This window comes from Schistosoma haematobium, chromosome ZW (genome assembly GCF_000699445.3).
Source record: "Schistosoma haematobium chromosome ZW, whole genome shotgun sequence".
In the NCBI taxonomy this organism is placed as follows: Eukaryota; Metazoa; Platyhelminthes; class Trematoda; order Strigeidida; family Schistosomatidae; genus Schistosoma; species Schistosoma haematobium.
This window is the reverse complement of record NC_067195.1, coordinates 12,333,436-12,356,850: the sequence shown is the minus strand read 5'-3', so window position 1 is coordinate 12,356,850 and position 23,415 is coordinate 12,333,436. Positions and strand designations below refer to the sequence as shown.

Here is a 23,415-nt window from a genome sequence, read left to right as displayed (position 1 = left end):
CCTAGACCCAGGGACGTTACTACCCTACGATCATTCTTGGGATTGGTCAGTCATTACGGTACCTTTCTCCCCGATCTCCATCGTCTACGCGCTCCACTAAACAACCTACTACAAAGGAATGCAAGATGGAATTGGTCTGCAGACTGCCAAGCATCTTTTGAGAAAATCAAGCAACTCCTAACTTCCGATCTCTTATTGACACATTATGATCCTTCTCTACCGATAGTCGTCGCTTCAGATGCTTCTAACTATGGTGTGGGCGCAGTTATCTCTCACATTTTTTCTGATGGGTCTGAAAAAGCTATCTCACACGCTGCCAGATCTTTGACAACGACTGAAAGGAACTATAGCCAAATCGAGAAAGAAGCCCTATCGATTATCTTTGCAGGGAAAAAGTTCCACAAGATGATATATGGTCGACATTTTACCCTAATAACAGACCATAAGCCACTACTTGCAGTTTTTGGGTCGAAGAAAGGAATTCCTGTTCATACAGCTAACCGACTCCAACGATGGGCAACCACACTTCTGGGTTACGACTTCAAGATTAAGTATCAGTCTACTACCGCTTTCGGGCAAGCTGACGCATTGTCGAGATTAATAGGCTCCCAATCGAAAACCCCGGAGGAGACTCTTGTAGCAAATATAAAAGCCGAGGAAGAAGTTCATCGCGTGTTGGATGACGCAGTTAATGGACTCCCAGTAACCTTTGAAACTATCAAGAAGATAACTGAAAGTGATAAGATACTGAGCTCAGTTAAATGCTATCTCTCGACCAAATGGCCAAACAATCGCCTCGACGGAGAACTTTTGCAATATTTTCGTCGACGGGACTCTCTAATGGTTGTTGACTCCTGTATTATGTTCGGTGATCGAATTGTTATTCCGAAGTTATTACGTCACAAGGTTCTCAAGCAGTTTCACAGTGGCCATCCTGGAACCAGTAAAATGAAATCTTTGGCTCGTAGCTATGCTTATTGGCCGTCAATGGACAAAGATATCGAGAATAAATGCCGTAACTGTTCATCATGTATTCAAGCCGCTAAAAATCCTTCGAAATGCGAACCTCAGTGTTGGCCTATGCCCGCGGGACCCTGGGTAAGACTTCACGCAGATTTTGCCGGTCCAATCCAAGGGAAAATGTTTCTAATTATCGTAGATGCATTCACTAAATGGTCGGAAGTATACATCATGCCAAATTGTACAATGTCAGAAACGATCCGCAAGTTGTCTACCCTATTTAGCAGTTTCGGAGTACCAGAGACCTTAGTGACGGATAACGGCTCTCAGTTTGCCGCAGAATCGTTTAAACATTTCTGTAGAACAAACGGAATAAATCATCTTCGTTCTCCACCCTATCATCCACAATCAAACGGACAAGCAGAGCGCTTTGTGGACACTTTTAAACGAGCATTACTGAAAGGGGGAGGAGAAGAGACGACTGAGCAGGTGATCACAAAATTTCTAACATCATACAGATCCACCCCAAACCCAAATGTTCAAGACGGCAAATCTCCCGCGGAAGCCATGTTTGGAAGGCGTATTCGAACAGTCTTCGATGCCATGTTGCCATCCAAATTAGTGGATGAGCGCAGTCACGGTCCAAGTATCCGAAACTTCAATGTTGGTGACAAAGTTTACATTAAATCCTACATAGGGAAGAACCGATGGGAGCCGGGTGAAGTTGTGCAAAAACTGGGGAGAGTACTGTACAGAGTTCGAGGAGCTTTCGGGACATGTATACGTCACACAAATCAAATCCTTAAGGACAAAAGAACGGTGCAGACTCGAAGCAACCGGCCGATTTTCCCGTTAGACTTAATCTTAGACGCACCAATGCCACAAACGCCTAGGAACACTGAAAAGAAGCATTGGACGAGGAAGACGACACGAATAATGGAACGACGTCTCAACCCAGTTATCAAACTACAAGTAGATCCCAGAAAGAAATCTTATTCGGGGAGGTGTTGGGTCGGCTTCCGGAGAACTTCAACGGAGCCTCCAGAGGCCCAAAAGGAGCCGAAGAGTTCTAGCCAATCAGAGTGTGATGGAACGTTCGAGAATTCCAGCGTGGCGTGCTATCATTGGTCGGTAGCATAATGTAACGTTAACGGATTGGCTGAAATATGATGTTGATTTAACAGACGCCAACATCTATAAATACCCTTGATTTTCTGTACAAAAAGGAACCTTGGAATAAAGTGTTTTCTCTCATTCTTGTGTCTTCTCTCTGGAGTTCAAGTCGCTGTGTACTTCTAGACTGCGGGTTACCGAAATAGCTTAGGAATCGTATATAGCGTTCAACCTACACGACTTATCATAAACATAGCGCGATAAAACTGTCAGGGTAAATCCTAGAACAGTGAAGTCAGTAACAGTAATAATGGTAATAAGAAAGATTAGGCATACAGGATACAATTCGAAAAGAAAATATAAATTGGTGAGATAATTTTTAAAAAAATTTACGAGGAATTCAGAAACTTAAGATCTGAAGGAAGACAAAGAGTGAATGTATAAAACGTTAACGAAAAATGAAAATACATAATTACTGAAGGATAACATACCATAACAAATGGATTCAAACGCAGCGAAATGGTAAGTATAAAAAGTAATTTGTAGTACACAAAATAAGCGAAGATCAAGAAATAGTGGTTATTTATTTAATAGGTGAAAATAAAATCGTAAAATTCAATTCCATTTATACGTCCTGATCGTTTAGAAACTCAATATTCTTAAGATTTTTATGGTATAAATAAACGATGTGTATACTGATAAGAAATGCATACACCCGATCACTTAAAAAGATAAACATATTTAATATTTGGATTCATGAGTCAATTAAAGCTAGACCACCATGAAAAATCTGGAGGCACTGGATGGGCGTCTCGTCCTGGTATCGAACTCCACAACAGTGTGCACTCACGATCCCGCTCGCGGGATCCGAACCCAGAACCTTCGGTTTCGCGCGCGAACCCCTAACTTTCAAACCACTGAGCAGGCATCCAACGGTTCGAATCTCTCGGGCGGGATTATGGATGCGCACTGCTGAGCCCCATACTAGGACGAAATGGCCGTCCAGTGCGTCCAGGTTTTCCATGGTGGTCTAGCTATAATTGACTTATGAATCCATTTATTAAATTACTAAAATCTCCGCAAAACCCTCTTTCTCATAATAAACATATTTATTATGCAAAAAGTGACTGAACCAACACGGTCGTGTAACCGTACATAGATTAACTCAAAGCATATTCCACACAGAATTACACTGCAGAACGCTGATTGGTTCATTCTTAGCTAGTCAGCACCAGCAGATCAATGGAGAGGCCCCCAGGAATTTCCTGCATAAAAATTATAAGTCTACAAGAATTTTTTACCTTAACATCAACTTAGTAAGCTTGTGGTTTTATGAGAATATACATATGCTCCTGACCAACCCGTATTTCGAAATGGGAATCGGTAGTGTCCAAAGAATACTAAAATACAGTAGGAGTAACTGAGTCGAGAATTAACAAAGATCAGTTATTACTCAATCTTGAGTAGACTTGAAGTGGGATTAGAGTCAGGTTATCCAACAAATGGCAGATGAAAGCTTACATTACAAAGAATACGAGTTACGTTATAACAAACTATAGGTTTGGTAAAAAATCTAAATTATTACTACCGCTCTATATATTTATATGTTACCACGATGCACATTACAAGATAAATATTTTTATCATAGTACTGAAATTGATAACAAAGTGAATAGTTAATTTATCATTTGGATAACACATGACTTTTTCAGAATAATAATAATAATAATAATAACGACAATATTGATCATAATGTAATTCATTTCACCAAGTACAGACTTATGTAATCAGCTTTGAGATATACTTAAGATTCAAGGGATCGAGTGATGTTACAAACTGCCATAACCGGATTAGGGAAGGCGGGGTTCGAATTTGTAATCTGGTGTTAATAAGTTGAACATCCTAGCTACTAGACAACCACGGCACTGCTTTCTAAATATCACAGGATTCATGTAGTAAGTTAGCTAAACAGTAAATATGTTCCGTTTCAAAGTAAGCAAAAATATAAAGATACAGGGCAGTTTGTGGAGATTGTAGAATTATCATAGTTTTAATCGTAAACTGATATGAACTAAACCATCATTAGAAACCCCGAAACACTGGACAACCGTCTTTTCTTCTCAGAAGTGAGCATCCAAGATCTCAACAAAACCTATATAAATAATAATCATGTGCGTAGTAGTGACTGGCTTCAAGATATAACTTCTGGAAGTCTAGTGAGCTGTGATCAGTGAAAATCAACTACATTGGGTGTGACGATTATCTACCGAAGGCAATCGATGAGGGCTGTGGCCACGTGTTACCTATGCCTGAACACCGATTACCACGACGTGCAATGCTATCCGGTATTGAAGATGGTTGGAAGAAAGTTAGGGGCGGCCAAAACAAAACATGGCATCAATCCTTGAAGTCACTAACTTGTAGTCTGAGCCATGTTGGTAGATGCAGACTACTTGGTTGGGGTCCGCGTGACTATCGTAACCAATGGTTGGAGACTCTTGGTGACATGGCTCACAATCGATCACAATGGCGTCGGTGTATACACTCCCTGTCTTCCCTTAAACTAAGAGATTAGAATCGCTTCATACCTTTCTTTCTACGAACCAATTTTTTCTTCTTGTACTATATCTCTATATGCAATCTTTCTCTTATATATTACCACCTTTGACATAACCACTGCTATGAATTCGGTGTTCATCTTGTTGTGCTGATGCGGTATGACAACCTGGACCGATGCACATATGTGCCTGGTCCTACGTTGTAGCTGACTGACTGGCTGATGAGGGCTGCGCAAAATTGTGAGTTTCTTGAAGTTAGGCATTATCACTGTTGGATGTCGGCGTCAGTGATCTAAAGGTAAAACAATCATGAATGGTCCCCGGATCTGAGGTCATGGATGAGCACTGTTGAGCAGTCCCATAATGAGAAGAGACCGCTGTCCAGTAGTTCTAGGTTCCCAATGACAGTCCAACTGAGATAAGCTCATGACTGAAACTATGAAAATGTAAAAATAATTGAGAAAAACAACGTAAGGTAAATTACCTTCCTTCTGTGAAAACCGCGATCTCAGATAATTTGGATAACACAAGTGATTGACTTAATGGTAAACTATCCCAACCTGGACCAGATAAAACAGGAAGACCACCACCGCGTGAGATTGATGAACCCAATGTAGAAGCATTATATTTTTTATATTCCATATATTGTAAGCATTCTGGTAGAATGCCAGTAGTATGACGATACCAAAATACACGAAATTCAAAAGCTAATTTATGCTTCCCCAAAGGACTACGATGAACAAGGTGAATAAAATACGCCATCGCTATAAAAAAGCCCAAATTATACACAGAAAATGAAACAATGCTATTGAAATTATTATTACTATTATTATTATTATTATTATTATTATTATTATTATTATTATTATTATTATTATTATTATTATTATTAGAATTAGAATTATTAGAATTAGAATTAGGATTAATATAGTTTTCAGAACCCATTTAAATTGTGAATGACAAAAGCAAACATTCATATCAACCACTGCTAGTTATCATCAGTTCAAATCACAGTTTCCTGTGAACGATCATCATTAATACAGTTTTTCCTCCCAGCCTTATCAATAAGAAGCATCTTTCCGCGGTGTGGGGAACCAGGAAGTGACAACTACCTTCATACCCGTAGCAACACGTGAGATCACCTCGGTCATAACCAGACGCCATCTTCACTAAATATCACTTCTGCCAACTCTCACCTTCTGTATTTGACTTCCTCAACACGTTCTGTCAATACTAACGATTCGAGTTCACAAAATGCCATTCCAGATCACCTAAAACCTCGCTTCGAACCATGTGTTGCAGCTTTAATGCCCGAGCCCTATGTCCAATTCGAACAACAGAGGTCACTGACTATGATCCTAGAATCTCGTTCCATCGATTTATGCTGTTTATATGATCCTAGCTTGGTGATTCACTTGACTTCACCCAGCCAATATAGGGAGCAAACGTAATATACTCTTTACGTATCTAGAGACGCGACAGCAACTCGTGATCTTTCCGGTATAAATATAGCAATAAATCTGAACAAGAATTTCTTATCGAGATTCCCATCAACAGTTGCTTATTTGGTGTCCATCTCAATGGTAAAACAGAAATTTAGTTTCCTTCCCACATTAGGTTTATCAATAAAAAGTATCCTTCAGTAGTTTGGAAAACCGGCAAGTGACAACTACATTCACACCTGGCAACCAACAACGAAGCCTCGAACGACACTGAGATGGAAGTGTTTAGTTCTTCCTTTCTCTTAACACTTCCCGTCCAGCAAATAATAATCCGTTACATAAAAAATATTTTAGCATTACACCGGAATTTCATTATTAAGAGAACTGTGAAATAACCTTCTTCTGGGATAGATTTTTTCGGTCTTCTTGAAGGCGTAGTAGTGGCAACAATATCTGGTTCAACAGAAATCGGAAAATTTGTTGTCCATAAATGCACCTATGGTCAAATAAAAAATGTAAATATGAATAAATTAGTATTATAAAAGGACATCAAAACTATAAATCCGATATTTCTCTACCAAACTGTAAAATGGTCTACACTAAGTTATTTACAAATTATTACAATATAATAGTGTGTGATTGTTTCACTGATTGAAATTATTGTATACTATGTGCAACACTGCTTAGAGAAAATAAGATGTATATTAGACATGTAATAACTGACATTCTACAAGTCACTTTTTATCTGTTCATAAAGATGTTTAGTGTGTTAGCTGGGTACAATGTAGTAGAAATAACTGATGATCAAGATGGATCGTCAAGATGTACATTTGAATTCAGGCAAAACAACAAATGAGGCAGAATAACTGCTGTTTTGGCTTTATTCAAATTCGTAAAAGGAACTGGTTGTATGAAAGATGTACATTTTCCATAAGATATTTTCCTAAAAACACAGCCTCTTCCCAACAGTGCAAAAGTAAACTGGAAGACCGAACAATACAGCTTACAGTACAAAATAAAAAGCCCATGGACTTAACTTGAACAATTAGGGCTGCAGGATTTCGAAGCCTTTAATAATTTATTATGAGATTGAATGGTGAAACAGTTGTCTTTACACAACAAATACTACTTTGAACTAAGCATATCAGGCTGACACATAACAATACTACTGAGTTGTATTGTATTACGCTAAAGGGAAATTTCAAAAACATCTTTTCCAAGTTGTTGACAATGAGAGTATTCTCAATAAACCATCCAAGTCTGAGAACGCAGAGTTAATTATGAAAAGACTGACTCTATGCGTATTCAAAGACTAACCAATCAGAATTGGTAGGTGAGTCAAGAAAGTTGCTGGCAGTTCTTCAGATAATTTACATATACACTCTCGTGTATTTTATTGAGTAAATTTTTTTATTCTAATTTCTCTTTGTACATATTCGGTTTGCTACTCAATCTCGTTAGTAAACTAGTTGAGTGAAAAGCATTAGTTGAATAGGTAACAGTTAAAAAAAACAGATCTATTTTTAGAAATGATAATAAATCTCTCGGTTGTGTAGTTTACAGTATTGCTCTGTAGCATCTACTGTATAAAGTCAGTCAGTCAGTCAACTACAACGTAGGACCAGGCACATATGTGCATCGGTCCAGGTTGCCATACTGCATCAGCACAACAAGGTGAACACCGAATTCATAGCAGTGGTTATGTCAAAGGTAGTAATATATAAGAGAAAGACTGCATATAGAGATATAGTACAAGAAGAAAAAATTGGTTCGTAGAAAGAAAGGTATGAAGCGATTCTAATCTCTTAGTTTAAGGGAAGACAGGGAGTGTATACACCGACGCCATTGTGATCGATTGTGAGCCATGTCACCAAGAGTCTCCAACCATTGGTTACGATAGTCACGCGGACCCCAACCAAGTAGTCTGCATCTACCAACATGGCTCAGACTACAAGTTAGTGACTTCAAGGATTGATGCCATGTTTTGTTTTGGCCGCCCCTAACTTTCTTCCAACCATCTTCAATACCGGATAGCATTGCACGTCGTGGTAATCGGTGTTCAGGCATAGGTAACACGTGGTCCAACCATCTCAGTCGATAAATATTTACAACCTCATCAACTGATTCACCATCATTCCCTAATACCCTGCGTCTAACCTCACTATTACTTACCCGGTGATTCCAGCAGACGCCAGAAATATTTCTAAGGCATCTGTGGTCAAATACTAGTAGCTTACGAGTGTCATCTACTCTTAATGGCCATGTTTCGCTGCCGTAAATTAAAACAGAACGGACTGCCGCGCAGTATACTCGTCCTTTTATTGATAGACGGATATCTCGCCTTCGCCACAGGTGACGTGAGTTGGCAAAAGCCAAACGAGCTTTTCGAATCCGTGCTGTGATTTCGTCAGACACCAACCCATTAGGGCTGATCAGACTTCCAAGATAAGTGAAGTTTTCAACGCATTCGACTACTGTATAAAAGAAAACAATTTTCGCAATTACATCAAAAAATCCAAGTTTCATTGATAAAAAAACAGATAAAATGTATGATGTTTAACACTGCTTTATGGATTTCGGCAATATATAGTACCGCATTTACAGCAACGTTATCCTGTATAAATGAACATTTTCATGAAACCCAGAAAATGATACTGATGATATTGTCTAGAAAGACAACGAAGAACCTAAAATTAAACTAAACTTGTGTACATATCTTCCAGATACACTTCAAATAAGTGGGCCAGTGATACTAGCCGTTTGGTAAAACCGAAATGAAGCGGAGTTCAAACCCGCTGCTTAGTGGTAGTAAACCGAACCACTACTGCTTACAAAAACACAATATCTCCCACAAAAAAATATTTATTTTTCGAAAAATATTTATAACATGAAACCGACGGCAGTTGTGTTAGTTATATAATATTATTAAATGTAAGTCAGTAAAATTATGAAATTTACAAATTACAGCAAACAAATATTACTCACCGAAAATCAGAACTGTAAGTTTAGACTACTTTCAAATATACCAATAGACAGACAATAAAACTTATATTAAAACAGAGTATGCTAAGTAATAAAAAAACTTTTTTTGTCCTATGCGAAACACACTTACACGATAGACGCTTAAAACAGATTTCATTAACTGGAATTCAGTTTTCTCATTGGTTTGCTTACTGAGAATAAATCTTTCAGGAAATTCGATGTTTTCTTTATTCTCTTCAAAATGATGATTATTATTAGTGGTAGCACTAGTAGTATTATTGTTACTTGCATTACTGCTTGGTAAACAACATTCAACTGGTTCAGGCAACCATAAAGGTCCTAGTAATAATGGTTTTAAACGTTGAAGTCCACGACGATGAGCTGCTTCATACTCCGCAACAGATAATTGTTGACGCAATTGCTTCATTTCATCAGGGATCGGACCATCAGCTTCTTCTACAGCAACACCTTCATCATCAGATAAATAGCCGTGTGGAACAAAGAACTGATCATCGTCATCTTCATCACCTTTTTCCTCATCCTCGTCTTCTTCTTCATCTTCATTCTGGTCCAGAAAATAAATACAACATACTAATCAAAACCCATACATTGAGCATAGTTGGCAATGGAGATGTGATATAAATGAAGTAATGAATGCAACAGTCAGTTAGCCTGTATACAACGTTTTGCACTTATTTATTAATTACGCGTGATGTGAAAAAGGCTAGTGATGCACTACTTGATTCTCGGAACCTCAATTATTGTAATTAATAGTTGAAGATATTGAGTGACATTGTTCGAAATCGGTCGCAATACATTGGATTTATTCACTTTTTAATAAATAAGAACTTTCGTCTCAATTTGATCGAATAGTTTCACAGTATTTGGGCGCCGAGTTAATGTGAAATATTAAAGAGGAACGTCGGATTTACTTCAAATTCTTTCGCTGAGATTTTACAAATACATTCTTCCTCTTTAATGTCCCATTCACTTTTGTTTTAAAGTACTTATTATAATTATTATTCCCCAAATTCATTTTTTCGCGAATCATAACAATTATGTCTGATCAAATCTGCTATCACTGATGCAGTTACTATTTCTACTACTCTAGCACTTTTCTTGATAATTTTATTTTGTTGTGACGTGATGTGGTAACTTAAACTGATGCATATATGTACCAGGTTTTACGCTGCTCATGGTTAACTGGCCAAACTTCAACAGCTGGAGGGTGATACGAATTCGTGATTTAACAGCTGGATGTTGCTGAGTGCTTGGTGCGAATGAGCCACAGCTGTACACGTTGGATAAAGTAATATTCTTGCATACTCTCTCATTCTCTTTTTCGTCCTCCAAAGATTCTATTTGAACTCCGGGATAATAATAATAATAATAAACAACTAATAATAATTAAGAATAATAATAGTAATGGTGAGATTGGTGGAAAAACCTTGCAAAATATCGAACAGTTTCAATCGCGAGTTATGTCAAATTCGACTAAAACTAACATATTAAAATTTGAGAGGCATAAAAATTTATAGTTGTCAAAAGTAAAAAGTCTAGTAAAATGATGCATTTTTTGGATTGAATGAACAGGAATGAAAATAGAGTGGACATGAAAATTTTATTACATAAGAAGTGAACCAATAAAACAAATTAAATGACTATAAGACTTTAATGAGAATTTCTTAAACTTAGGTTTCATTAGAATTGATACTCACAAACAATCTTGTGGAAATTCGAGCCTATATCACGGGTGGGAACACGGTATACCACGATATCATGATATTTGGCTAGGGGAGCAAGTTTGCAAATCAGATTTGCAAAAAAAATCAAGATAAATTGAATAACGTTATAATGGTTGAAATTCACTGACCGAATCGCGGAAAGTGAGATAATTTAAAATGAACACGTATCGATGCCGAAACGCCAATAGTTCGCCTCAATGAATAACCATGCGGAATCAGTGGTTTAATCTCAAATGCAATTTCTCTATTAAAACAAAGTTTGTTTCTGGGATCGGCAGTATAGATTTTCACCAAGTTTAAAATAGATTTATTTATTACGTTTGGGGTTTTCAAAACTATTTGTAGTTTTTAAGGTCGTATCTAGACATCCTACGTGTAGTATAAGATGTATTTTAAATCTTGCATGCTCCACTGAATCAGAATACAAACTTATGAAGCTATTCTCGCTGGATTTTGTTTTTTCTTGCCAGTGGTTTAGAATGTAGTAAATAATCCAGGTTTACCATTTATGTGAATAGCTCGGTTTCACATCATGACAGAGAGAAACTTTTAAAATGGAAAAGCAGTTACTATCTTGCACATTCTTCCGGTATGCTCAAGATGATAATCTTTCAACGTTGATAATCTTAGCATCTATGTGTAACTGTCATACAAAAATACATCATATGTAATAGAATAAACTGTGCAAAAACCGCATGGTGTACAAAATTCTCATATAAATAGCAGAATGGACTGGTATTTTCCCAGCAGATGAACTAAATAATTAAAATAAAAAGAATTAATTGAATTACAGTAATTCACATGGCACTACTAATGTAAGTCAATAAACAAATAATTAAGAAAAAATTCGAATGGAATTCAAAATGTTTATCGGTCAAAACTGTCACATATTACATAAACGAAATAAGACAAAATCAACAAGATCAGAAACAAGAAACATAATAATGTCAGAAGTAGTGGAAAATAATTCAACATGAAGACTGTAATTTTAAAGAAACAAATCAACTCTTGGTATGAAATGCACAAAATGATCATATGAACAGTGTAAAGAACAAATATATTTACTTCACTTCAAAGAACTGATTATGAAACCGTTCAACCCACCTTTTCAATCATATCAACTACAATTATTTTAAGGCACTCAATCAGAAGATCTACACCTGTCAATATGCATGGAACTAACAATTAATGGCTTAATGGATCCTAGATGTCTTAGTCTAATAACGTTAAAATTTTTGCTAGGCTATTTATTATCAAGATGGCCAGTGTAGCGCATCGGGATAGACGACAGTTAACTATGAATAGCATGGCTCTACTACTCTTCAGTTGATGAAGGTTAACATTTTCATTACCCAAACTATCACACATATACACCTAGAAGTCAACAGAAAGAGATGAGATCGAAAATTTTATGTTTTATCATTGTAGCAAACGATCATTTTTTGTGTGAAAATAACTAACACATCTAAATTCTTTCGAGTAGGCGAAAACATTGATAAGGCTAGGGGTAATTTGCAAGCGAAAACACTACATGTGTCTATCCATTTTAAAAAAGTACTGGCTATATTCAACTAAGCAACTTGTAAAACCACATATAACTCGGATCACAATTAAAATCACGTGAAATTACATTGAACTGATTACAAAAAAAACAGCCAAAAAAAGGCGTAAAAATAAGCTGAAAGACAAAGTAAATAAAAGTCTACCACTCAGTTTATCAATCTAAAATAAATGTAGCTTCACTAAAATTTATGCCAATGGTATGTTTAAAGCTTTAACTTAGAAAATCCAGTATTATTTCACTGTCAAATAGTAGTAACTGAATTATTAACCGGTGCCTAACAATTTGACATTGATAGTTAAGGTGTAAACTTTTCCAAATATTGAGCGAAAAGACCCGTTTTTTATCTACACTGTATTTTCACAGTCGTAACATTTAAATGAATAAATACATGTGAAATTAACTGGAAATTTCCTTTTGTCATTTAAAATAGCAAAAAACAATAAAGTACCAAAACTTGTGAGTAAAATTTGATCAAGGATATAAAAAGAGGTTACAAGAATAACGAATATACTTTATGGATTGTTTCCTACTCATTGATAATCCGTTTTCCAATTTCGAAGTGTCCAGTCAATAATCTGGAATATATACTACCCATTGGACAGATCTATCAGTGCAAATGTAAAGTACATACTATCGGGCATCATATTTTGCTATTTTACGTTACGTATTGTTTTAACAAAGCAAAACTGTTTATTTATCATTTCTAATGAATTAACTCACATCAGACTGCGTGATACTTTCACCAGGTTCTTCTTCTTCCCATTCATCATCTGAATCGATGGAATAATCAAGTTGATAATCATCACGAGCAAATGGTCTACGCCCAGTAACAATACAACTACGACGTCGCCATGTACCATAATATGCAGGTCGATAATTTTCAACGAATTGGAATAACTTTGCACGTAGCCATACTGTTCCACCACTACCACGATTGCCATGTTGTTTTAAAGCGATCGAGTTTATAACAGGGTAGATATTATCTCCAAGATATTGAACTTCGGGAGGTTCACTAGATATGAAATACGAAATAAGATACTTTCATTCATAAAGCGAGTGGACAATCACCATATTTAACAAAAGTAATAAGTTTTCTGATGTGTTTTCTTTTTGAATTCGTGAAAATAGTTCCCGTAGACAACGAAATATTAGTGCCTCGTCTAACATTCTCTGAAATTATGAGTGCAGACTGTGTTTCAAGCTAAAGTAAAACAGAGACTTAGTGTTTCATAGATTTTAATGGTCCTTCAAATTATTTGATTTGGTGATAGAAACCATAATTAAACTAAAAGAAATCGCAAGAGCTACCGAATTAAAAAGCAAATTGATCAGAAATCTTATTTACCACCAAGAGCGAAGGGAATAAAAAAATACTGAGGAAACATTGTCAAAAGTTACAAATCAATAGCTGTCTAAACTTAAATATAGGCTATGGACAGTGAAAAAGATGAAAACACGTCACCTTTCAATGAAGGGGTAAACACTGAGAAACAATATAAAACTAGGAGCTACAATAGCTGTTATTCAGGATGATAGTTTTGAACGACTACTATATGGACAAGACTAAACTTTAAGTGTGAATTATTGCCTATTGAAATCAAAAACGGTCGTTGAAAAATTTTGTAGTTATTTCAGTTGGAGCTAACAGAGAGAACTCTGGAAGACATTGCGACGAAACAAGGCGTCCATTAAACATCGAACAACCATTCACAGTGCAGATTACTGATGGAAAATCTGCTGCCGTCAGTCGTCCAGTGAATCATCCCACCATCAGATTATGACAAATTTCGCCGTATTCAAAGCACACCGAAACACAACAGGACCAAATGGTGGATAAAGACAAAATTAGTGTACTTAACGGTAAACTTCAGATTCTAAGAGTTACGTTTGGGAATTTAAATGTCTTTGGATTAATAATTTTTCAACAAACAACTAGCACTTGGGACAGCCAGTTAGAAATAATCAACAAAGAGACAGACAAAAATGTATGTCAACGAAAGCTGCTTGATAAGGGTGAACTCAGAAAAATAGATATCAACATAGAGCCCGGCTCAAACAGGAGTTGGTCTAAGTTGCCATATCACGTTAGGTCGACGAAATGAAATTAACAAGATGTACGTCAGAGAAACCGAAATAATGTAGCAGCAACCATAATAAGAAAGAATAAACATTAAGAATGTGGTTCGAAAAGTTGATGGGAAGGTATGTATGGAGGAATATTGGAAACACTGATCTATAGAGGTAGCATGTGAATGCATGCGCGCCACTGAGATCGACTGTGAGCCATGTCACTCAACCACTTCAACCACGGGTAGCGGTTATCTTACGGACCCCAACCAGGTAATCTACACTTAGCAACATGGCTCCGACCAGCAGTCAGTAAGGTCGAGTGATACCTCATTTTTGTTTTGTTGCTCCTCGTTGTTTTTCAACCTATTTCTGCACGAACAAGCATCACTCAACGAGGTCATAAACACTTCTTCATCAACCGACTTGTCCCTACTCTCAACAATACCTGCTTAATTGCTCCACGATACGCGAACAATCTCTCGAAAACAAATATGATCGAAAGCCTGCAACCTACACATGTCTCCCACCCTCATAAACCATGTATCAAAGCCATAGAGTAAGAGAACTTCTCAGTAGGAGATTAACCCCTGAAAAGTCGAGTAAATTGTTAATTTGAAGCGAACATAGATGACAAAATTAAATAAAAACGGAAATAGTGGGTAGAACTGATGAATCCCACTTGAATTTAACAGTTCTGATGACAGTTGTTCAATTGTGTCTGAGTAAAGCTTTCATAAGGTTCATCTACTTTGATACTCCTTTCAATAACAAACATTGACATAAAACCCCTAGGTCAACAGAGTCCAATGATGTCTTAAGTTCAAGAAAAACCAATATAGTCGGGTGTCGGTAAGCATTCCTATTTTCGAAAACTTGAAGAGTGAATATTTGGTGTATCCAAACGCGTCCACTTCTAAAATTGGCCTAGTTTCACTCGGTTTATTCTTTACCAGAACAAATTAAGTGTTGGGCGATTATTGAAGCTGACATTTTAGACATCACATTAATCAAACTGATTCCTCTGTCGTTATCACAAGAGGATTTTTGTTCCTTTTTGTAGATTATAATGGTCAGTTATCGAGACTAGTCAGATTGCGTCTAATTCTCAGACTCCAGGTAAGATCTCAGTCAACTTAGACACTAAAATTGAACCATCATCACTAAAGATCTCTGGAGTCGAGACATCAGGGCTTGCAGCTTTCTCATTCTAGAGTATACATAACCTCTCCAAATTCATTAAGGGTCGAAGAACTCATGTTGATTTGCCATTCAGGTCGGTTGGAGATAGAGGGTAACTGAAAAGCAGCTGGAGGTCAGTTGAACTATTCCCTAAAATGTTCTGCCCATCTATCTAATCTTAGATTAAGAGTGAATAATAGCTTGGCCCTTTACCAAGGTAGTCTCACACCTTTTATTAGTTTAAGTTTGAGCTGTCGTTGCTCTTTATCTTTATTCGATAGGATGTTTTCGAACCTCTATTAATCCAGTACATGCTGCCAGAATCCCCTGATCTTTCCTGGACATGTGAGCTAGTTGTTAATAGATATGACTGCTGTATTTACGGCTGCATGGATGCTTTTCCAAGCTTGTTCAAAATGAACTATTTCCCTACAACCAACTAGGTGCTTGGCTAATTCTTAACTGAATATTTCATTCACATTCTCATATTCGAATTGATATCGAAGGAGTTTCCTTTCTGTGACCTTATTACGTCTAGTAAAACTAACAGAAATGTGTGCTACTGATGTCGACACATATAAGCAGTATGTATCATCGATCGAAAGTGAAATGCCTCGAGGCAGAAGGTTAAGGATATCAAAGAAAAGAGAACGAGAACAAAGAATGATTGACGTGGAAACGAAAGAACAATGAAACATGAGACGACTGATTGACATTTTGCAAATGAAGTATTTACTGTATGGCTCTCAGATTTTATTAAGTGATTCTGTAATTTTGTATTCAAATATATCCGACTGTCCCCACTTGTGTTCTCGTTCACTACACTACTACTGATGGGGCATAATCTGAGTCTAGGCATGTACTCCAGTAGAAGAGTTAGTTTTCTGTTGAGTCTCTCTAACAATGGCTGATGGTGATATGACCTATGTGTGTTCATCTTTGTATTAATGTCGTGGGCCGCCAGATTAGATAATACCTAGCGTTGTGCTTTAAGTTTTTACCTGCTAGGAATAATTAGTTGTTTGAGCAAAATTAAGACAGACAGTCGTTGCTATCCGTTTGTTGAGCTACAACGCTATACGACCCACCCAAACGAATTTTTAGTTTGATTCATACTACTAGCTATAGTGTAAAAATCCGCTGCAACGATTGCCATATCACGTCGGGCTCAGTGCTTTTGCCCCCAAATGCCGTGGTACGACCGAGAGTGGGGAGAGTCCGCTCTCCCTCTCGAAGTGCTCTCACATGGTCACGCGTATATAGCCTCTGCCAGGGAAGTCCTACTGACTGCCTTCTCGTGGCGGGGGTATTGTTTACGAAATTGAGAGGACGAAAAGCGAATGTCCAGAGCTTTAACCGGGTTGGTGGACATGGAGAGTCCACCTAGGGGAGTTGGAAAACCCTGATTTAAAACCAATGATGTACATGGGCTCCAGTATCCTGAAGGAAGAAATGGCGTATGAACCAATAGTTGGTCACCAGCTTCCATGGAACTGAATCTCCTCACGTTGCTCCACCGCCTTGTAGATCAGACTCCCAGATCGAAGGTTCAGGGTGTGGCCCCCTAAGAACACCTGCTTCGGTTTGGGCACCCGGACAGTATCGTAGCCCTCACACATATCAAATGAGATTTGTGTGGCGCATATGTATTTGGTGCCTCCTTGTACCAATATCTATGTGTTCAGATAATTTTTAAAAAATAATAATACTGAGAGCGTGGCTTTCTGGGAAAGATCATGACGTTTCCAGTAAAACTCGTTATTTACTCTATACGGAAAGTGGTCAGTGGGACCATAGACAGAAACGATAAAACGCAACAACGTATTCGCCTTTCTGAGTTTATATCTTACCATTGAGATGGACACCAAATAAGCAACTGTTGATGGGAATCTCGATAAGAAATTCTTGTTCAGATTTATTGCTATATTTATACCGGAAAGATCACGAGTTGCTGTCGCGTCTCTAGATACGTAAAGAGTATATTACGTTTGCTCCCTATATTGGCTGGGTGAAGTCAAGTGAATCACCAAGCTAGGATCATATAAACAGCATAAATCGATGGAACGAGATTCTAGGATCATAGTCAGTGACCTCTGTTGTTCGAATTGGACATAGGGCTCGGGCATTAAAGCTGCAACACATGGTTCGAAGCGAGGTTTTAGGTGATCTGGAATGGCATTTTGTGAACTCGAATCGTTAGTATTGACAGAACGTGTTGAGGAAGTCAAATACAGAAGGTGAGAGTTGGCAGAAGTGATATTTAGTGAAGATGGCGTCTGGTTATGACCGAGGTGATCTCACGTGTTGCTACGGGTATGAAGGTAGTTGTCACTTCCTGGTTCCCCACACCGCGGAAAGATGCTTCTTATTGATAAGGCTGGGAGGAAAAACTGTATTAGTGATGACCTTAGCGACCTGAGAGCGTGACCACAGCACCCAGGGGACAACTCTTTGAGGCCGGTTACACATCAACCTTTTGTGAGGAGTTTTTGATGTGTTAGATTCGTATTTCAAAAGCCCCGACCGCGGAAGTCAAAACTCCGTAGAGTAAGATGAGGTATTCTAAGTTTAGGGTGTCTTTTCTAAACCCTTTTGTTTTGAGAATGAAGTACCGTTATAGATTATGGTTATTTGAGGGGAACACATTACTGTCGTCACACCCTTGTGCAGTCAGCAGTACAACTATGTCCATGGACCCTAAGTTGCTGTTTTTGATCTTACCGCTCTAAAACCGACCTGAACGGTATGACAGGACTTAAAGGAACAAGTGTTCCACCCAATATAAATAGATTGGATCATCCCAATATCTAACCCCGATCATCATGTCAAGGTAGCAGCTATGGTCAGGAAATGAGCTCAACATAACCAAATAGATCTTATCAGTTTCTACTACCGAAGGTGCCAAATGTTAATACGATATACTAAACGCTCTCCAAATAAACACTAATTGTTATGGTCGTTCACAGGAAACTGTGATTTGAACTGATGATAACTAGCAGTGGTTGATATGGATATTTGTCTTATATATATATATATATATATATATATATATATATATATATATATATATATATATATAAGACAACGTACATTGGCCAGGTACTTGGATAGGATAATGGTAATATCTGTCCTGTTCGTAGTTCATGAAGATAGTTAGCACGTCCGAACTTAAGTAACCCAAGTGATGATGCTGCATCCTTGTCGTTTCCGTTTACCCATGCATGTCGTAAGTTTTCCATGTTGCTTCGTTTTGAGGAAAGTAAAGCCTGTGACATTCTATGCAAAGGAGCCATTCTCATATCTTTTCTGACTTCAAATTGTATAAATGGTCCACAGTCTGTACAAGAGATGGTATTGGTTTCCTAATAAACAAATAAAACATTAAAGGAAAATTACAAGACCTTTTTGCTTTCTGATTTCACAAGAAATCCTAACAAAACTGCCCGTTGTTTTTCTTCTCTCTGGGTTTTTAACTCTTCTTCCCTTTTCCTTTCTTGTTCTTTTTGCAGTTTTTCTTCCTCTTTCTTGCGTTTTTCTTCCCTAAAACAAAAAATGAGTATTGAATAACGAAGACAAACAAAACTAAGAAATTTGAATAGCATGAAACATACTCCTTCTTTTTACGTTCATTTTCCCTTTCCTCTTCTTTTTTGCGCTGCTCTTCCTTACGTTTCAAACGCTTCTCTTCTTTCTTACGTTCTTCAGCATCTCTCTTTTCTTGTCTCTCTCGTTGTTGCCTTTCCTAGTCAGAAGTGTTTAAATAATCGAAAAGAGAAACCTTCTCCAATATTTTTTGTTTTCTTTCTAGTTCCCTTTGATGCTCTCTGGCTATACGTAAACGTTCAAGTTCAGCGCGTTTATGTGCCTTTTGATAATCTGTGACGATCTTTTCAGTTGATTTCTGTGTAAGAAGATTTTTGAGAAAACACGTCTATACAAAGTATTCAGATGTAAAACCCAGTAATGTAATATTAACCACATTTAGTAAAAATAGAACACAATAACAAAAATTGATTACCCAAACACATACTTCGTATTTTCAGTAATCTTTCATAACGATACTTCCGAGGAATAATATTCACTATAGACACAAGAAAATGTCATGAATTCGCCACAAAACGTGCCTTAGTATGGATCAAGCTCTTACACTAGAATACCCGTTAACTGCTAAGTCATCTATTTCCCTCCAAAATAAGAATTTTGACAGCTAGATAACTATAACTAAATATGCTTACTGGTGCACATCTTTGACAGCTTCGCGAAAAATTATCACCTAATCTTATGTTTTAACTGTGGACAATTGTAATTCAGTCGGCAGAAATAGCGGAACACCTGGTTCTTAAAATGGGATTTCCTCAAGTGCTGCAAACATCATAGTTCAGGACTTAGAGAAATTGAACGAACAAATATTGGCATAAGTAAACTTTTTGTTTTTTTGTAAATATTACGTGAAAAATCCCAAAGGACATTCCCCCAGCACTACCAACCATAAAAAAACGCTTCGATAAGATATTCCAACTAATCAGTATATATTTTTTCTGGATATCATTAGAAACGGAGAATCCCCAACCTGTAATGCATATACTACTAGGCAGTAAAAATGATCGATTCATGGACAGGTTAGATACTACTTTCGTCCATGATTGGCGGAGTATTCAGACAGTTTGATATCAGTAAAATTCCCAAAAGTATGTTTATCCTGAACTGTCATTGTTTCCTTGTAAGGTCTCACCAGGTTGTCTGGTATTCGCCACCCTACAACAAGTCCCAAATATATACTTTTTAACCATAGGACTAAGGCATTTCATAACTGAGTAAATAGGTACTTATTAAGTAATTGCATAAATTCAAGCCAAACATAGAACATAACTCATTTCCAGTTTTTTTCCACAAATCATCGACAGTTGTGTAGTGTCTTAAAAAGTTTAGCAAATAATTGGGGCTGTTTGGCAAACGTATCCTGAGAACCTTTTGCATTTTCAAGGTTTACGTTTGAACAGAACACAGAAGCTTGTAATTCAGCATACATAAATTAAATTAACTAAGCTCACCAAGACAAATATCATTACTTATCACATACAACTTGATATGGCCAGTCTTGAGGTTCCCCAAAAAGAAGCATATGGGATGACATTTAGCTCATTAAAAGTCGATCACTGTGACGAAGATAAATTTACACTTTATATTCGGAAAATCTTGATTTCCGATATTACTCCACATTTTTTACTGAGAACGTTCTTTGCTTCGAATCACGTTTGTTATTATTATTCTTCCTTAATTTGATTGATAGCATCATATCTTGACTCCTATGCTACTCATGTTGTTAATTAGACCATAAGCAAACATGAACATTCATCAGTGGAGATTTAGGTCACTTCCTGCTTGTTGTTCAAACAAGGCTAGCTTTTTATATTATCAAAAAACTACACCCTTAAGACAGTTCGAAACAACTAAGAAAAGCATAATTATTATTAGGTAACGAATAATGAAATGTAAATCCACACCTCGCTATGAAATGTCAGATTCAAAACCTTAATTCTTTTCAGTGTAATTTGAGAAGCTACCTCAACTATAAAGATGAATAACCAACTCAAAACGACATGAGTAAATTAAGACATCAAAAAGGAGGGAATCGTAACTAGGTTACAGTGACTGTCCTGTAGTGTGGTTTACAACTTCAAAAGTACCATGTACAGATGGATGACGCTAGCGCTTTTTCAAGAGACCAGGACAAAAAAGTGTCATTAACTGGAATTTTTTCATGAAGTTAAATATCCCTAAGACCTTACAGAGTCAGTCCGCCCCATAGCCAAAGAAACTAAACTTCCCGCAAATGAAACGGTACACCGCCAAGATGTGCAAACAAACTAATAAACTTCAGGATTTTAAATCACTAGATAATGAAAAAAATAGCTCATTCATCTGAAATAACTAGTAACTTGTATAATCCTGCGACAAAATGAAATAAAACTCTCCTGTTGCAAAAGTAATTACTCCGACTCTCTAATAAGAAGCAACACTTTGTAAAAACCGAAAACTAAAGGAAAGAAACGGTGAGGCAGCGTAGGGTTTAAATGGATTCATTACATCAATTTCGCGAGCTCGGCTTAATGTAAGCAAATTACCTTCGTTTCTAAAACCAGAAACCTTTATGAACCTCCATCATAAGCTTGTAGTGACTCACCATTTATCACGAGAACACGACTGGTTTAATAGAAACAATTCTTATTATAACCAACTGTACCAGTGTTTGTTTTAATGTGCTTTTGTTTAACTGTGCTAATGGCAGCTATTTTGTGCTTCCATTCTTATACTCACACTTTGATTGTAACTTCGCGCGAATTCGGTTACGTTCTGTAACCAAGCTTGTATCCTGGCACGATCTCGGTATCCTTTCGATACCACGAGATCGCCAGCAAATATATTTCGACTTGGTCCATTAATTGCCTTCCGGTATTTGGCTTCTCGGAGATTTTATGGGTTTCTTTGGTTACGTTCAACCTACGCCTTCTGATTTATTTGGCACGTGTTTCTTGGTAGTGGTGTTCATAGTTAATCTCAACTCGACGCCACGCTACAATTGGTGATCCCAAAGTTTGGAACACGCCGCAACCTCTGGTCAAATCTTCCAAAGAAGCCAATTCGGTGAGTCTATGATTTATCTATCCACGTCTGTCGTATATTTTCATATTTTTTAACATATAATATACTCGACATGACAGATAACGATAAGAATAGTATTAATATAATAGACTTCCATTTATGTGTACCGAATCCTTGTTACTTTTTATTCGCGTGACGATGAATTCCACGCTTTATTCGAGAAAATTTCCCCTATTAACTATTCTCCTCGCTGACCCGGCTGCTTGGTACGGAATGCATTCGCATACGCAATTACGTCTACCTCCCAGCATCAAATGGTTGAGTTGAACGGTTTCATTGCCAACTTAAAAGTGCTCTACGAGCACATGAGAACGACAACTGGTACGAAACCTTATCGCTCGTCCTCTTAGGTATTCAAACGAGCCTGAAGGCAGGTATCCGATGTTCCGCCGCTGAACTTGTATACGGCACGACATTGCGTCTGCCCGGGGAATTCTTCACACCACGGAGCAGACCTGATTTCGGTAAATCAGACTACGTCCATCGACTGTCTGCATTTATGCGAACGCTGTCTCTGGTGTCAACTCGAATACAACATCGACAGGTCGCTCTCCCTCGAGAGTTATCTACCTGTTCACATGTTTTCATACAAGTAGATTCGGTACGCAAACCTTGGCAACAACCTTACGAAGGCCCTTTTCACGTGATCGCTCGTCACGAAAAGACCTTCAAGGTTGATAGACATGGCCGCGTCGAGATCGTCAGCATTGATCGTCTCAAACCAGCACACGTCGATGACAGTGCCCTATCTGACACCCTGAGATTCAATGCTAGACCTACCAAACCTAGTGGGATCCTCAAATCTTCTTCAGGTCCCACGCTAGATGCACCTGAGAACTCATTCTCACGTCCCAGTCAACAGCACGCGTCATCTGCACCGTCTACGGACGAGACGACAGTCTCACGTCCAGATCAGCAGACCACGCAGCCTCTGACCTCGGATGAGATTGCAGGCTCACGAGATATGAATGAGACTGTCGTGTCACGTTCCAGTCGCTGAGTACGGTTGCCCGTACGCTTCCGCGACTAGCCGCACAGTTAACAAACGATACGGTGTAGGGTTATTCCTATACTACACGCATGCTACACTCTTCTCTTTTTTGATTTTCTTTTTGTTTCCTGAGCCTACGCCTTCGACCA

General features: G+C 37.7%; 1 protein-coding gene across 4 annotated transcripts in view; it reads right to left on the bottom strand.

Moving 5' to 3' along the window:
• CHAF1A_1 (Chromatin assembly factor 1, subunit A) overlaps window positions 1-21,452 on the bottom strand; it is a 28,268-nt gene extending 6,816 nt beyond the window's left edge. The window contains exons 1-9 of one of the 4 annotated variants that reach the window (XM_051210425.1): window positions 21,402-21,447; window positions 19,391-19,513; window positions 19,224-19,354; window positions 19,014-19,152; window positions 18,703-18,974; window positions 13,084-13,375; window positions 9,185-9,619; window positions 6,469-6,568; window positions 5,115-5,394 (exon numbers count right to left, since the gene is read on the bottom strand). In XM_051210425.1, the coding sequence (XP_051070416.1) occupies window positions 5,115-5,394; window positions 6,469-6,568; window positions 9,185-9,619; window positions 13,084-13,375; window positions 18,703-18,974; window positions 19,014-19,152; window positions 19,224-19,354; window positions 19,391-19,513; window positions 21,402-21,419 (1,790 nt within the window). In that variant the 5' untranslated portion in view covers window positions 21,420-21,447. Of the gene's footprint in view, window positions 1-2,190; window positions 5,067-5,114; window positions 5,395-5,570; window positions 6,569-9,184; window positions 10,413-11,756; window positions 13,376-18,702 lie in introns of those variants that run through there. The other 3 variants (XM_051210424.1, XM_051210423.1, XM_051210422.1) reach the window with 3 other exon arrangements.
• Between the last annotated feature and the right edge of the window lie 1,963 nt (window positions 21,453-23,415).